The sequence below is a fragment of the Panthera tigris genome, chromosome B1 (assembly GCF_018350195.1).
Source record: "Panthera tigris isolate Pti1 chromosome B1, P.tigris_Pti1_mat1.1, whole genome shotgun sequence".
NCBI lineage: Eukaryota > Metazoa > Chordata > Mammalia > Carnivora > Felidae > Panthera > Panthera tigris.
In genome coordinates this window covers 142,876,539-142,894,127 of record NC_056663.1, presented here as the reverse complement: position 1 = coordinate 142,894,127, position 17,589 = coordinate 142,876,539, and the positions used below count along the sequence as shown (strand labels likewise).

General features: G+C 39.1%; 1 protein-coding gene across 4 annotated transcripts in view; it reads left to right on the top strand.

Annotated features, from left to right (window-relative positions):
- The window catches only part of ART3 (ADP-ribosyltransferase 3 (inactive)), a 142,047-nt gene that overhangs the window by 114,685 nt on the left and 9,773 nt on the right, over positions 1–17,589 (top strand). For all 4 annotated transcript variants that reach the window (XM_042984364.1, XM_042984365.1, XM_007074803.2 and 1 more), the window contains one exon: positions 17,553–17,585. In XM_042984364.1, the coding sequence (XP_042840298.1) occupies positions 17,553–17,585 (33 nt within the window). The remainder of the gene's footprint in view (positions 1–17,552; positions 17,586–17,589) is intronic.

Sequence of the window (17,589 nt, the reverse complement as noted above, 5' to 3'; positions counted from 1 at the left end):
CTCTGTTCTCTCTGTGCTTGTCTGGAAGGGAAGGAGTGGGATTCTTAGCCCCAGGGAAAGGTCAGAAAAGAAACTTTAAGGTATTTTAAAAGAGAAATGATGCTGATGGTCTTAGTCTACCTCCTTTCGTATAATTAGGTTTTTTTTTCCCGGAAATGTAATTTTATCAAAAGAATACATTTCTAGCATTCTAGAAGGTTAAAGAAATAAAATACTGTAGGGCTCCGGTTCTCAACCAGGGGCAGTTTTGCCCTGCTGGGTCATTTGGCAATAACTAGAATTTTTTGATTGTCACGGTTATCCCTAGTTGCTACTAGTAGTATCTGATGGGTGGATGCCAAGGACACTGCTAAACAAAATGCACAGAACAGTCCTGCTAACAAAGAAGTACCTGGTCCATAATCCTGCTTGTAAGGCTTACAATGAAAAATAGCAGCTCCCTGCCCCACCACTCCCTGTCCCCAATTTTCACTCCTCAGTGGTATTGATTTTTAATTTTTCAGCCAAAGTTTTTAATAACAGGCTTCAGAATGTTATCTCTTGATTGTTAGATTTTTAGACCTCATCAGTTACATCATCAGTAATTCAGACTCTATTCTGTTCCACCAATCTTAGCATGTTGGGTTTATGGATTCATATTTGCAGTGTGACTGTTGCAACTGTAGGCCTCAATCCATGTTCAAGACAAAAAGAAAGGGAAGGGATCCGGATGGCAGCTAAATCTGCCTGTTTAATAAGGAAAGTAAAAGCTTTCCCAGAAACTGCTAGTAGATTTCTGATTCTGTATCATTAACCAGAATAGCTACTTGGTAATTTATAACTTGAAGAAAAATGTGGAAAGAAGGTAATTAGCTTTTCCTCTCAAGGGTAGGGAGGCAAGAGAGAAGGGAGTTTGAAATAGCTGTTATAGCAGTAAACCAAACATATGTGATAACCACCATCCTCCTCCTCAGTGTTTGTGTATGTCCCCTTTCCAGTCTTCCACTGTAGTAAAGACTGGTACCTTTTTAAATATCTCTTTTACCCAGAGTTATTAGCTTTTTTGTATCCTTAGTTTTTAATATCCCATCAATAATTCATCCCCAAATCCTTAGAAATATAAATCTCTTCTTTTTTTTGTTATAAAAAATTTTTTTTTAATGTTTATTTTTGAGAGAGAGAGAGCGAGAGAGTGCGAGCAGGGGAGGGGCAGAGAGAGGAAGATACAGAATCCAAAGCAGGCTCTAGGCTCCGAGCTGCCCCAGAGCCAGATGTGGGACTCAAACTCATGAACCGTGAGATCATGACTTGAGCTGAAGTCAGACACTTAACTGACTGAGCCACCCAGGTGCCCTGAAATATAAATCTCTTCTTAATACATCAGACATATCAGACACTCTTATGGGTTTTGTTTTTTTTTTGAATATACTCCTTCTGGATTCTCCCATCAAACTGCTCTGTGATATACTGTTTAGGCCTGCTATTAAATAGTCTAAAATCTCTCCTCACAATTATTGAGACTTTCTTTTGCTTCTTCCCTGTGAGGAGTCCTCTATATCTTAGATTTTTCTCCTCTTTCTTGAATTACTCCTTTGTTTGGCAGGGGTATGGGTTCTCTAAAAGTTTTCTGAGAAAAGGGACATTGAGGGAAATTTTTAAGACTTTACATGTTTGTAAAGTCTACTTATAGGCTTGAGTAATAGTTTGTGTAGGTTTGTATTTCTGTTTTGGAAATATTTTCCTTGGAATTTTGGAGTTATTCTTCCATTGTCTTCTGGTTTCTGGTGCTGCCGTTAAAAAGTATGAAGCTATTCTAATTACTAAAGCTTTGAATGAGACCTTATTTCTTTTCTCTGGATGGTTTTAGAATGTTTTCTTTATCCCCAGCATTCTGAAATTTAATGATGTTGTGGCTTGGTGTATGTGAGTGAAAGGTTAACAAAACCCTTTCTCCATTATCCTGTGGGAATGACCTACTGTTGCTCTTCTCCTCACACTGTTTCTCTGTAATCTGCTGAAGGTCGAGTGGCAGCTGTGTAAACATGGAACACTGCGTAAGGGTAAACATAGCCCTTGATTGGTAAAATGCATCTGAGCTGGGAGGGTTGTGAATAAACTATAAATACTTGGGGGAAGCCATAGTTTTGGGCATTCCTGAATGTGGTATGACATACCCAGGTGTTTTTCTTGCTGAGTCCTAAAACTGCACTCATGGACTGGTCTCAGAGATATCATCGTCTTTATGTGGCATGAGGCTACTAAACTAGAATGGTTCCTCTAACCACTTGTATAAATATGTTTCCTTGTACCTGAGCTATAATTCTGGGATTAAAGAATAGCCTTGGGCAGCTGTGATGACTTGCGCCAAAAGTATGTATCTGCTGCTTCCCTGCTGCTAAATAGTGTGCAGTGTTCCTTGCCTTGTATTCTTCTGCCAAACTAAGTAAACAGGTGGGAGGAGAACCTTTTTGGGTCTTAGCAGTGTGACGGTCTAGCTGAACCCAAAACCAAAACCACTGATGAAGCAGAATGAGTATTACAGTAGGGCTTCAGAAGTGGGATAGACTTTTAGACTTTGATTCAGTATGTCCAAGGCACTATGAGATAAAAAAGAACAGGTAGGGAAGCGCTGATAAGACATCATGCCAGGGTGGGAGGCTGATCTGCTTTTGATTTAATGGCAGAAACTGTGTGGTCATTGAGGTGCCTGGGGCACAAAATTTAAGGAAGGTCCTTATTCTTAGGATCATACACTTGTGCCATCTGCAAACTTGCATGATCCTAAGAGTAAGTGCCTTTTAAATTTTGCACTCATAGGCAGCTCATTTGCTTCACCCTAATCCTGGACCTGAGTTGCAAGTCAGTGAAACTAACTATTCACCTTAAGAGGACAGATGAAGACTAGAGGGAGTAAATTTGCGTTGAGGGGAAAAGTACCCATTCCCCTCATCAACCATACAATGGACCTGTCCAAAAACCAAGCCAGTCAGAGCTGGTTCATACCAGCTCTTGGGAGCTGATTGTGGGCATACATCTCTTCCCAGTTCCTCATATATCACAGGAGTTTGAAGTTCACCATGGTTGAGAGTTTTACCATGGAAATCAGTGAATGCTACAAATTAGGACCCCACCACCCACCCCAAAACCTGTTCACCTAAACCACATTATAGCCAAGAAACCCATTTGAAGCTAGGCTAACAAAATGATACCACTTTTGGTGTTCCTGATGCATTCAGCCAAATGCCATTTGTGGAGGCATTGGTTACACTGTCAGAAGCCCTGGCTGCATTAGCTGTATGCCAAATTAATCACTGATATCTGGTTGATAGACAAAAGATGGGCAGTGGAACCCACAGAGTTGGTTGTGAATTGGATTATAAAGAACAAAATGGGTGGAGCCATTGGGTTGACTAAGAATGAGCCAGAGCTCAGATCTGTATGTGGAAGTGCAATATGAGCTCCTGTGAGGAGGGAAGAGAGGAATATGCATACCACTGTGGGCATCCCCACAAGGTCAGGCAGAGGCTGCACAGCAAGTTAATGTTCAAACCAGCCACAAGGAGAGACATTTGTGGAGGCTCACAGGCACGATTTCTTTGGAGAGCTCTGACAAAGGCCACTGGAAATGATTGTATAGATTTAATGCTAAACTGGAATCTAACCAGCATCCTCTGCTGCTATCTAGAAACAGCTAATGGGATCTCAGGGACAAAACCTCTCAAAGTAATAATTAAAGGTAGGCTGTTTTAGAAAAGGTGAAGGCAGGTATCTGATGGAAGCCTGAGACACCAGAAGGGAGATTGTTCGCTCTTCTGTGAGGGCTTCCTGAGCAGCAGCAGGTGCACACTCCCCTCTCTGGTCATGAGAACAGGCTGACACCATTTTTAACCCCTCCTGTCAGCACCAGTGGGCTTCAGAGAGAGGCACAGAAACTAGTGGAAGCTTGAGGTGCTTATACCAAGCCCTTGCCTCCCTGTACTCTGAATGTCTTTTTTTTTTTTTTTTTTTTAAACTGTGGACTTGAGAGCCAGAGCAGCAGTGGGCCCCTACCCCAGAAGACCAGCACAAGTACCAAGTCTACTAACCACAGAATGCTGCAAAGCTTCAGCTCTAGGGGAAATAGGATCTAGCCTTTTTTTTTTTTTTTTAAGTATTTTTTTTAATGTTTATTTACTTTATGAGAGACAGAGTGTGAGCAGGGCAGGAGCAGAGAGAGAGGGAAACACAGAACCCGAAGCAGGCTCCAGGCTCTGAGCTGTCAGCACAGAGCCCGATGCAGGGCTCGAGCTCACGAACCGTGAGATCATGACTTGAGCCAAAGTCAGACACTGAACCCACTGAGCCACCCAGGTGCCCAAGGATCTAGCCTTTTTAAACAAGCAGATCAAAACACACAGGGTTAAAATTTTCTACACACTAGACAAGGCCAAACACTCCCACTGTAGGCAAGGAGAAGCACTGCAGAGAACTGACCTAAGGAAAAGAACAGCCAAAACACAACAGTGCACACAGCATATACCAAAAACACTTCCTGAGGTGTATCCTGAAGCCCTGAACAGCCTATGACTTCTTAATACAGCTATTGCTCTCAGGAGCAGGAAACATAACAGGCTTTCCTAACACACAGAAGACTGAGATCTAAACAAAATGACAAGCTGCAGGAATTCTTCCCAATAGAAAGAACAAGAAGAGGTCATGAGCAGGGATCTAATCAAAATAGGTATAAGTAATATGCCTGAATCACAATTTAAAACAGCATTCATAAGGGTACTACCTGGACTTGAGAAAAGTATAGAAGACACCAGGGAGTCCTTTATCATGGAGATCAAAAGACCTAAAAACTAGCCTAAATAAAAAATCCAGTAACTGAGATGCTAAACAGACTGTAATGACCAGGATGGAGAAGCAGAGGAATGAATAACTGATATAGAAGATAAAATAATTGGGGTGCCTGGGTGGGTCAGTCAGTTAAGTGTTGGACTTTGACTCAGGTCATGAACTCAAAGTTCGTGAGTTCAAGTCCTGCATTGGGCTGTCTGCTGTCAGCACAGAGCCCACCTGAGATCTTCTGTCTGTCTCTTTGCTCCTCCCCTACTCATTCCCTCTTTCTCTCTCTCTTTCACAAATAAACATTTAAGAAAAGATAAAATTATGAAAAATGATGAAGCTGAAAAAATGAAAAGAAAATTACTGGATCACGAATGTATAAATTGTCTCCATAAAGCATTATAACATTTGTATCATAGGAGTCCCAGAAGAAGAGAGGGGGAAAGGGGAAGAAGGTTTATTTGAGCATATTATAGTTGAAAACTTCCCACATCTGAGGAGGGAAACAGACATCCAAATCCAGAAGGCACAGAGAACTCCCATCAAAATCAACAAAGGCAGGCCAACACCAGGACATATCATAGTAAAATTTGCAAAATACGGAGATGAGCAAAGAATCCTGAAAGCAGCAAAGGAAAAGAAATCCCTAACCTACAAGAGAAGACAAAAAAGGTTAGCAACAGATCTCGCCACAGAAACTTGGCAAGCCAGAAGGGAGTGGCATGATATATTCAATATGCTGACTGGGAGAAATATGAAGCCAAGAATCCTTTATCCAGCAAGACTGTCATTCAGAATAGAAGGAGAGATAAAGAGTTTCTCAGACAAACAAAAACTAAAGGAGTTCATGACCACTAAACCAGCCCTGCAATAAATAGTAAAGAGGACTCATTGAATAGGATAGAAAGGCCAAAAGCAACAAAGACTAGAAAGGAACAGAGAAAATCTCCAGAAACCCTGATTTTAGAGGTAGTACAGTGGCACTAAATTCTTACCTAATAATCACTCTGAATGTAAATGCACTAAATGCTCCAATCAAAAGACATAGGGTATCAGATTGCATAAAAATATTAAGACCCTCAATATGCTGCCTATGAGAGACTCATTTTAGAACTAAAGACACAGCCGGATTGAAAGTGAGGAGTTGAGAACCATTTCTAATGCTAATAGATGTCAAAAAGAGCCAGAGGAGCCATAGTTACATCAGACCAATTAGATTTTAAACCAAAGACTCTAAAAAGAGACGAAAAGGGCACCATATCATAATAAAGGGGTCTATCCAACAAAAAGAGCTAACAATTATAAATACATATGCCCCAAACTTGAAACACCCAAATATAGAAATCAATCAAAACATAAACTCATTGATAATAATACCATAATAGTAGGGGACTTCAACACCCAACTTACAGTAGTGGACAGATCATTTAAGCAGAAAATCAACAAGGAAACGATGGCTTTGACCGACACACTGGACCAGATGGACTTAATATATATTCAGAACATTTTATCCTAAAGCAGCAGAATACACATTTTTCTTGAGTGAACATGGAACATTCTCCAGAGTAGATCACATAGTGGGACACAAATCAATCCTCAGCAAGTACAAAAAGATCAAGATCATGACATGCGTATGTTCAGACCACAATGCTATGAAACTCAAAATCAACCACAAGAAAAAATTTGGAAGAACCACAAATAGCTTGGAGATTAAAGAACATCCTATTAAAGAATGAATGGGTTAACCAAGAAATTAAAGAAGAAATTAAAAAGTACATGGAAGCTAATGAAAATGATAACACAACAGCCCAAAACCTCTGGGATGCAGCAAAGGCAGTCATAAGAGGGAAGTATATAGCAATCCAGGCCTTCCTAAAGAAGAAAGAAAGGTCTCAGATACACAACCTAATCTTATACCTTAAAGAGCTGGAAAAAGAAAGCAAGTAAAACCCAAATCCAGAAGAAGATAGGAAATAATAAAGATTAGAGCAGAAATCAATGCTATCGAAATCAAAATAACAGAACAGATCAATGAAACTGGGAGCTGATTTAAGAATTAACAAAATTGATAAACTCTTAGCCAGTTTGATCAAAAAGAAAAAGGAAAGGACCCAGGGGGTGCCTGGGTGGCTCACTCAGTTAAGTGTCCAACTTCAACCCAGGGCATGATCTCGCAGTCCATGAGCTCAAGCCCCACGTTGGGCTCTGTGCTGACAACTCAGAGCCTGGAGCCTGCTTCCAATTCTGTGTCTCCCTCCCTCTCTGCCCCCCCCCCCAAATAAACATTAAAAAATATATATATTTTTCAAGAAAAAGGAAAGGACCCAAATAAATCAAGAATGAAAGAGGACAGATCACAACTAACACTGAAGAAATAAAAACATTAATAAGAGATTATTATGAGCAATTATATGTCAATAAATTGGGCAATCTGGAAGAAATGGACAAATTCCTAGAAACATATAAACTACCAAAACACTTGTTGAGATGAGCACAGAATGTTATATGTAGGGGATGAATCACTGGATTCTACTCCTGAAATCGTTTTTGCACTATATACTAACTTGGATGTACATATATATATATATATATATATATATATATATATATATTTATATATATATTTATATATATATATATGTGTGTGTGTGTGTGTGTGTATATGTATATATTATATTTAAATCAGTAACAAATACAAAGAAACTCATTGACAATAATACAATAATAGTAAGGGACTTTAATACCCCCTACCATGGGTGTTATAGACAGATCATCTAAGCAGAAAATCAGCAAGGAAACAATGGCTTTGAATGGCACAGTGGACCAGATGGGCTTAACAGAGATTCAGAACATTTCATTCTAAAACAGCAGAATACACATTCTTTTTGAGTGTATATGGAACATTCTCCAGAGTAGATCACATCCTGGGTCACAAATCAGGCCTCAACTAGTACAAAAAGATTGAGATCATACCATACATATTTTCAGACCACAGTGCTATGAAACTTGAAGTCAACCACAAGAAAAATTCTGGAAAGACCACAAATACATGGAGGTTAAAGAACATCCAACTGGAGAATGAATGGGTTAACCAGGAAATTAAATAAGAAATTTAAAAAGTGCATGGAAGCAAATGAAAATGAAAACATGACAGTCCAAAACCTTTGGGATGCAACAAAGGTGATCCTAAGAGGGAAGTATATAGCAATACAGACCTACATCAAGAAACAAGAAAAGTCCAAAAAAACAACCTAACCCTACACTTAAAGGAGCTAGAAAAGGAACAGCAAATTAAAGCCTAGAAAAGCCATCAGATGGGAAATAATAAAGATAAAAAAATGATATAGAAAAAAAATCCCAGTAGAACAGATGAATGAAACTAAGAGCTGGGTCTTCGAAAGAATTAATAAAATTGGTAAATTCCTAGCCAGACTTATCAAAAAGGAGAGAGAAAGGACCCAAATAGATAAAATCACAAATAAAAGAGGAGAGATCACAACTAACACCATAGAGATACAAACAATTAGAATGTTATGAAAAATTACATGCCAACAAATTGGGCATTCTGGAGGAAATGGAGAAGTTCCTAAATATACAAACTACCAAAACTGAAACAGGAAGAATAGGAAATTTGAACAGATCCATAACCAGCAAAGAAGGTAAATCAGTAATCAAAAGGCTCCCAACAAACAAGAATCCAAGACCAGATGACTTCCCAGGGGAATTACACCAGACACTTGAAGAAGAGTTAATACCTCTTCTTCTCAAACTATTCCAAAAAAATATAAATGGAAGTAAAACTTCAAAACTCATTCTATGAGGCCACATTTACCTTAATTTCAAAATGAGACCAGAACCCCACTAAAGCAGAATTACAGGGAATTCATCCCTGATAAACCTGTATGAAAAAATTCTCAACAAGATACTAGCAAATCGAGTCCAACAACACATTAAAAGAACCATTCACCACAGTCAAGTGGGATTTATTCCTGGGCTGCAGGGGTGGTTCAGTATCCACAAATCAAACAATGTGATACACCACATTAATAAAAGGTAAGAAACACATTATCTTCTCAATAGATGCAGAAAAAGCATTTGACAAAATACAGTGTCTATATTTGATAAAAACTCTGAAGAAAGTAGGGATAGATGGAATGTACCTCAACATCATGAAAGCCATATTGAAAAGACCCACAGCTAATATTATCCTCAATGAGGAAAACCTGAGAGCTTTTTCTCTAAGCCCCATAGTAAGACAGGGATGTCCACTCTCACTCCTGTTATTATCATACTGGAAGTCCTAGCCTTAGCAATCAGACAACAGGAAGAAAGAAAAGGCATCCGAATTAAGTCAAAGTAAGAAGTCAAACTTTGATTTTTCACAATGACATGATATTCTTATGTAGAAAACCCGAAAGACCCTACCAAAAAACTGCTAGAACTGATACACGAATTCAGCAAAGTTGCAGAATATGATATCAACGTACATAAATCTGTTGCATTTCTATCCACCAATAATGAAGCAGCACAAAGGGAAATCAAGTAATCAGTCCCATTCACAATTGTACAGAAAACCATATGATACTAGGAATAAACCTAACCAAAGAGGTAAAAGATCTGTACTCTGAAAACTAGAGAGCTTATGAAAGAAATTGAAGATGACAAAATAGAAATGGAAAACATTTCATGATCATGAGTTAGAAGAACAGATATTGTTAAAATGTCTATACTACCCAAAGCAATCTACACATTTAATGCAATCCCTATCACAATACCACCAGCATGTTTCACAGGGCTAGAAAAAATCGTAAAATTTGTAGGAGCCAGAAAATACCCTTAGAGTCCAAAGCATTCTTGAAAAAGCAAAGCAAAGCTGGAGGCATAACAATTTCAGACTTCAAGCTGTATTACAAAGCTATAGGTCATCAAGACAGTATGGGATAGGCACAAAAATATACACATGGGTCAATGGAATAAAATAGAAAGCCTGGAAATGGACCCATAACTATATAGTCAACTAATCTTTGACAAAGCTGGAAGGAATATCCACTGGAAATAAGACTGACTCTTCAACAAATGGTGTTGGGAAAATTGGACAGCAACATGCAGAAGAATGAAACTGGACAACTTTCTTACACCATACACAAAAATAAAAATGGATAAAAGACCTAAGTGTGAGACAAATCAAAATCCTAGAGGAGAATACAGGCATCAACCTCTTTGACCTTGGCCACAGCAACTTCTTACTAGACACATCTCTGGAGGCAAGGGAAACAAAAACAAAAATGAACTATTGGGATTTCATCAAGTAAAAAACCTTCTGCACAATGAAGGAAAGAACAAAACTGAAATACTACTTACAGAATGGAAGAGGATATTTGCAAATGACATATCTGATAAAGGATTAGTATCCAAAATCTGTAAAGAACTTATCAAACTCAACACCCTAAAGGTAATCCAGTTAAGAAATGGGCAGAAGACATGAACAGGCATTTTCCCAAAGAAGACATTCACGTAGCTAACAGACACATGAAAAGATGCTCAACTTCACTCATCATCAGAGAAATACAAGTCAAAACCACAATGAGATACCACCTCACACCTGCCATAATGGCTAAAATTAACACAGGAAACAACAGACGTTGGTGAGAATGCAGAGAAAGGGGAACCCTCTTAACACTGTTTGTGGGAATGCAAACTAGTGCAGCCACTCTGGAAAGCAGTATGGAGGTTCCTCAAGAAGTTAAAAATAGAACTACCCTATGACCCAGCAGTTGTGTTACTATGCATTACCTAAAAGATATAAAAATACTGATTTGAAGGGGCACATGCACCCTGATGTTTATAACAGCATTATCAACAATAGCTAAATTATGAAAAGAGCCCAAATGTCCATCACCTGATGAATGGAGAAAGAAGATGTGGTGTGTGTGTGTGTGTGTGTGTGTGTGTATGTGTGTATACACACACATATAATAGAACATTACCTATCAAAAAGAATGAAATCTTCCCATTTGCAATTACATGGATTGAGCTAGAGAGTCTTCTGCTAAGTGAAATAAGTCAATCAGGGAAAGAAAGAAATACCATATGATTTCACTTGGATGTGGCATTTAAGAAACAAAACAGATGAACATAGGGGAAGGGGGAAAAAAAGGGAGGCAAACCATAAGAGACTCTCAACTATAAAGAACAAACTGAGGGTGGGCTGGTGACGGAGGGTACTTTTTGTGAAGAGCACTGGGTGTTATATGTAAGTGATGAATCGCTAGACTCTACTCCTGAAACCAGTATTACACTACATATTAACTTACCAGAATTTAAATGAAAACTTGAAACAAGAAAATAAGTAAAATAAAAAATAAAAACAGAAATGTGTATAAACTAGTTTGAGCTAAAGAAAAAGAATAATAAAGGTAGGCTCTTTTTTAAGTTTTTTTGTTTTTTTTAATTTTAATGTTTATTCACTTTTTGAGAGAGAGCGCGCACATGCGCGTGGGTGGGGGAGGGGCAGAGAGAGAGGGAGACACAGAATCCAAAGCAGGCCCCAGGCTCTGAGCCGTTGGCACAGAGCCCAACGCGGGACTCGAACTCGGAATGACGAGATCATGACCTGAGCCAAAGCCGGACACCCAACTGACTGAGCCACCCAGGCGCCCCTTAAGGTTTTTTTTAATGTTTATTTATTTTTGAGGGGGGGGGGCAGAGTCAGAGTGTGAGCAGGGGAGGAGCAGAGAGAGAGGGAGACAGGGAATCTGAAGCAGGCTCCAGGCTTTGAGCTGTCAGCACAGAGCCTGACATGGGGCTCAAACTCATGAACTGTGAGATCATGATCTGAGCCGAAGTCGGATACTTAAGTGACTGAGCCACCTAGATGCCCCAAAGCTAGGCTTTTTGGATAATAAGGGATTTTAAAAACTCAAGCCAGATGGATATAATCAGAACCTTGTTCCAATGTCACTGAATATAACTCTGGATGAAAAAAATGTATTTCTAGAAGGGATAAAAAATTATACTAAATTTAGCTCTAATATAGTTCTCTGTTAATGGTTTTAAACTTGTGTATGATTTCCAAGGTAAAAATTTATTGTGGGCCTTACAAAAACTAGTTATCCCCCCTCCACCCAAAAAATAGGTCAGTTGGTTATGAATTGGAGAAAACATTGGTGTAGTACAATTTTCTGGTGGTCAAAAGTACTAATTTTGGTTTTAATCAAAGATTGTATGAGTGAACTGTGGGGTAAATGGAAACAAAATCCTTACTCCTTTCTCATGGGGAAATTACTGCAGGCTAACCTTCTTCTGTACCATTTTCCTAGAAAACTTGATAAAGGTAGAATGTGAATGTGAATGGTACAATCCTGCTACATTCCTTATTTTAAAAATGACCCATTGGAAAATTGTACCTGGATTGAGAAAACTATAGATGAATTATGATACCTTGTGGAAAACCATAGCTTTGGGATTCCCTGTGCCTTATAGTGCAAATATAAGATTTACTGGAAGGAAACTTCGAGAAATAGTACAATATACATCATACTCTGATCTCTCATTGTTTTACTGAACAGGCTAGGCATAGATCATCTGTCATTTTGGCCAGTGTTTCTATAGAGAGGGTCAAGATTGTATATATGTAAATATGTTCTACATATTAGTAGAGTCATGGGGCCAGGGAATATATCAAGGTTCTTTAGCTGGAAAAGTAACCCTGTTACTTTTACTCCAGAGGAGCCCCTGGATTCCAGTGGCTGGTTTTAGTCTATTTTATTAATCTTACTGAGACCTGTTGAGCCAGTTCTCTGCTAAGCCATCAAAAGAGGGAAGGAAGATAAACCTGTAGGACTGTCCAAATTTAGTTTTCATAAATCCACCCCTAGCCCTTGAGGGCTCATTAAACATAAGTATATTCACTGGTTCTGATTAACACTCCTTTTTAGCCTCCCTTGAGAGGAGTAAAGTTCCAGTAAGTCATAGTCTTTCACAGCCTAATCATGGAAGTAACGTCTCATCACCTTTGCTGTATTCTGTTTGCTAAAAACAAGTCATTAGGCTCAGTCCACATGCAAGAGGAGAGGATTATATAAGGGCGTGAGTACCAGGAGGCAGGATCACTGGGAACCATGTCAGAAGCTGCCTACCATAATCCCATCCCGTTACAGTTGGTCACTTCCTCTTGAGGATGATCCAGATTGGCTTTCCTTTTTCCACAATAATCAGTTCCATGGTGACCTCTGTGGCAAAGGAGTCTAGCTACAGAACCACTGGAAGCAAAGTCAACCTCCAGTTTCATGTACTCATGGTTTTGATCTAATCAATATGATCTATTTGTTTGCTGAGGTCATGAAATATGTATTGATTTACTGAAGTAAAAACAGGTATTGTGTGAATGTCTATCCATCCACTGAGGTCAGAACAAGCACACCCACACAGAAAAGAGGAGAGTATGCTATTCCTCCAGTTCACCTCATTCTTTAACACCTAATTCCTTGATACTTGGAAAATTAGCTAACAGAGGTTAGCATGGTTTAATGCAACTTATAAATATCTCAAGACAGCCAACCAGTCAGTCTTGTAGAGATCTTCATTGGAAGGCTAATAGAATTTTTCGTTCGAGGTCCTAATCCTTTATAAATGACTTCCTTACTGTGGTAGATTTGCTTAGAGAGCCAGAAGCTATAGTAGATGATGGCCTCACATGCCTGATTTGCTTTGCCAGTCCCCAGGTGCTTTTCTCTAGGTGCATTCACTTCATATAAGCATGTACACATGTAGCATAAAGCTTGAGTTCTTGAGTTGTATTTGATGCATTTGTTTATGTAGAGAGGGACTACATATGGCTTTATCTTTAGTAATCCAGTTCTCAGTGTCTCAGGGGCCTGATCATACAGTCTAGAGCATTAGGATTGGCACATGAATGTATATAAAGGTAGATTTTAGTCAGTCCCAGGGCGGTGTACTTCCTGCCAGGATCACCATTTGAAGTTCAGCTACTCGCAAGAGCATCCAAGAAAATGAATAAGTTATTATAATGGATGGATGCAGCACTCCATTGGATGTGTCTGACCTGGGGGAAGGCTGTTTTATTAGAGAACTGTGCTGTCTTTTCAGGTGTGAAGTCTTGTAGCTAAGGTCTCCGTTGAGCCAGTAGTTCAGGGTAAAGGAGTACATAAGGCTTTTGTGATGTCTGATGTGGAGGTTCTCAGATTTTCTTGGTTCATGGTGTTCCTAGTGTTGTAATTGTTTTGACAGTATCCATATGCTAAAAGAAATACCTAAAAGGTTCCATTTATAGAGTCAAACAACTCAGTAAGTGTTTATGTTCTAACACCTTAGTAAGTGTTTGAAAAAGTAATATACATAAACAGTTTTCTAAAGATTATTTTATTCTTAGCTACAGTAACTTGCTAATGGGATATATATGCCTGTTTAACACTGCACAGTTTGTCAGACTTTGCAATCAGATTAGACACCACTTATTTCCTGATCCACATTGATTTTTCACATATATTTGCTTTTTGTCATAATTGCTGAAAACCCAGCCTTGCAAATATGTCCATCAAACAGAATATTGACATGGGATGACTTTGCAACTGAGTTCCACTTCAAGTTGTAGTTCTTGCTCTGCCTGACAGATACCAAGTACATCTGCGTTTGTCCTGAAATTTTAAAATATCCTTTGGTAGCCCTGTGAATTTGCTATAGCATTCACGGACACCTCCGCCACTGTTTGGAGACTGCAGGTCCCATAGACAGCCACTTGTTTGTGAAAGTGGTCAAGGCCTTAGGAGTCAGGTTTGGCTCTTAATTGGAAGTAAATCTCCATGGACAATGGAACTTCTGGGGTTTTATCTTACTGGTGGAACTTAAATTCAGGGAGAGCCCATCGCATGATAAGATAGTGGGTTGGAGAGACATGACTTTTCTTGCAGTGAGACAGTCTCAGTCCCAGTAACAGGCAAGCAGTAGCAGCTCCCAAAGGGAAGAAATGCTTATGTGCAGAAACCCAGTGATTAACAAATACTGCATTAGTCTTGTTGCTGGAAATTCCAATCAGCTCTGAGTTTGGTTATAGACATTTGTAATTTCTGGGGAGCTGAAGGAGAAAGGGAACTCCGGAGAGGGCTTTATTTACTGTTGTCTGGACTGTTTCTAAGTCTTCTTACTGTAGAGTTCTCTGCTAAAATGGCAGTTTACAAGGTTTTCTAGTGTGACTGGTAAAAATAGGCACCATTTGTGTTCTCATGGATTCTTTCCCTGGCCTCAGGTAGTTTCCCCATACCCGATCACATAAGTTGATCCGTATTTTGCTCAGTATTCAAAGGAAACCCTTTGAAGATCTCTGGGGTTCTCTCTGTACAGCACCCTCCTCTTTAGTACTCTGTAAAAACCAAATTATCTTTGTATTTTTTTTATGGAAAAAATTTAAACTACTTAATGGTTATAGTACCATTCAAGTTTCTATTTATTCTTGAGTTTTAATAAGTTCTATTTTTCTAGGCATTTGTTCTATATTTCAAATTTATTGGTGTAAATCTAGTCACAGTAATCTTGTGGGTTTTTTTACACCTATCAAATCTCTGGTTATAGTCCCTTCTTTAATTCTCTATATATTTGTGCTTTCTCCTGTTTATTTCTGCACCAGTCTCCTCTCTTTTAACCCAAAATAGTTTACTTTTTTGCTGTTGAAAAACTAACGGAAAATTAAATTCAGTCAAATAGGGAAGATAAATGCAGTCTTGAATAAATGGATCTGTGTTAAACATTAAAGAAGATCCATTCTCTATTACTGGAGGCTCTCAAAAATTTTGTGCTTAAAAATCACTTGGGATTTCTTGTTTAAAATGCAGAATACAAGGCATCACCCCCCGAAATTCTGTATCAGTCCGGAGTCCTGGCTAGGGCCCTGGTGTACTTTTTAATAAGCACCCAGATGATTCTTAAGTATGTGATTAGAAGACTACACTTTGAGAAATATACTCTAATGTGTGGTACAGACGAAAGATAAAAGTTTTAAAATCCCCCAGTGTCTAGTCCCCTGGCCGAATCTTTCTATTATACCAATAGCTTTCTTATCCACATCTTCCCTCACCTTTACCTCACCCTCAACTAAGTCCTCTGAGTAAGGCTTGCACTTACTCATTTCCTGCTAAAGCAGTATTTTGTATTAGTCTCTAGACTGTTCTTAAAAAATGTCTAGTCTAGGGACGCCTGGGTGGCTCAGTCAGTTGAGCGTCCAACTTCCGCTCAGGTCATGATCTCGCGGTGTGTGAGTTTCAGCCCCGCGTCAGGCTCTGTGCTGACAGCTCGGAGCCTGGAGCCTGTTTCAGATTCCGTGTCTCCCTCTCTCTCTGACCTTCCCCTGCTCATGCTCTGTCTCTCTCTGTCTCAAAAATAAATAAAAACATTAAAAAAAAAATTAAAAAAAAATGTCTAGCCTAAGGGCGCCTGGATGGCTCAGTCTGTTAAGTGTCTGACTCTTGGTTTTGGCTCAGTTCATTATCTCACGGTTTGTGGGTGCAAGTCCCGTGTTGGGCTCTACACTGGCAGTGCAGAGCCTGCTTGGGATTCTCTCCCTCCCTCTCTCTGCCCCTCCCCCGGATGTGTGCACGTGCGCTCTCTCTCTCTCTCTGCCTCTCTCTCAAAATAAATAGATAAAAATTTCAGTCTAGTCAGACACCTGAGGTTAGCCTCAGGGCACCATCCAGATTTGAACAGATCCCTACCATTTCCTTGACCAGTGGAAACTGGACCAAGACACCTAGATTCTTGGTTCAAATCCTACACAAGATGGTACAGGATTTGAGAGCAGATTATGGAAAAGTGCATCTCTCATAGTGAAGCCAGACATCTTGGGGATTCCCCCCCCCCATTTTAGATGGATAGATTCATCCTCAGGTAGCTGAATATCCAGATTAGATCAGTGAGTTAGCCAAACATGGAGAAGAGACCATGGGACTCTAGATCCTCATGTGACTTTCTGGGAAGCCCTCCATATTTCATGATGGCTCCAAATCTAAACATCCTCTCACTGAAGTTCTTGCCATAACCATAGTTGGGCATATCAGAGTTGTTGCTCTAGCACTGGTGACTTTTTCTAGGGCATCACCAAGGAGAGGGACTAGGACCTTATAAAGATATACTAGTAGGTGCCATATTCCTGCTCTCCAAAAACTGTAGAATTTTCTTATATATGTAGATCAGTGTTCTGGAACAGACCATAGATTAATGTTTGGGGTAGACCAACTTGTTGCCTTATATGAATGTGAAGGATCTTTCTTTATATATTCAAGGATCTAGAAGACCTGATTGAGATTCTCTTTCTCCAGTGAATAGGAATTGTCATAGTAAAAGGATAGGTTTGCTGTTGAGGACATTTAGTATCTGAAGAGAAGATTAACTGAACAGATGGGTAAATTTTTTCCTAACTTTTGCAGACTAATCATAAAATAGAATCATAAAATGTTAGCCTTGGATGGGTATTTAGAGGTCATTTGAAGCAAATTCCCAGTAAAAGGTACAGCTAAGGAAACTTAATTCCAGAAGCATTAGATGTTTTATCAAAGATCATACTGTTTGGTGGCTGTAATATAAATACAAAAATGTAATTGTTTTGCATTTTGAATCCCACCAAATTATGGATCTTATAGACTAAAGCTGACAAATTAAGTTATCAGTAGCCATAAAACCAATTTGAAATCTTTACTAAGATAGATTGTGTCTAACAAAGCTGTATCTTCATATTTCAGGACTAAAAGCTGAAAATTGTATTGAGAACATGGGTAA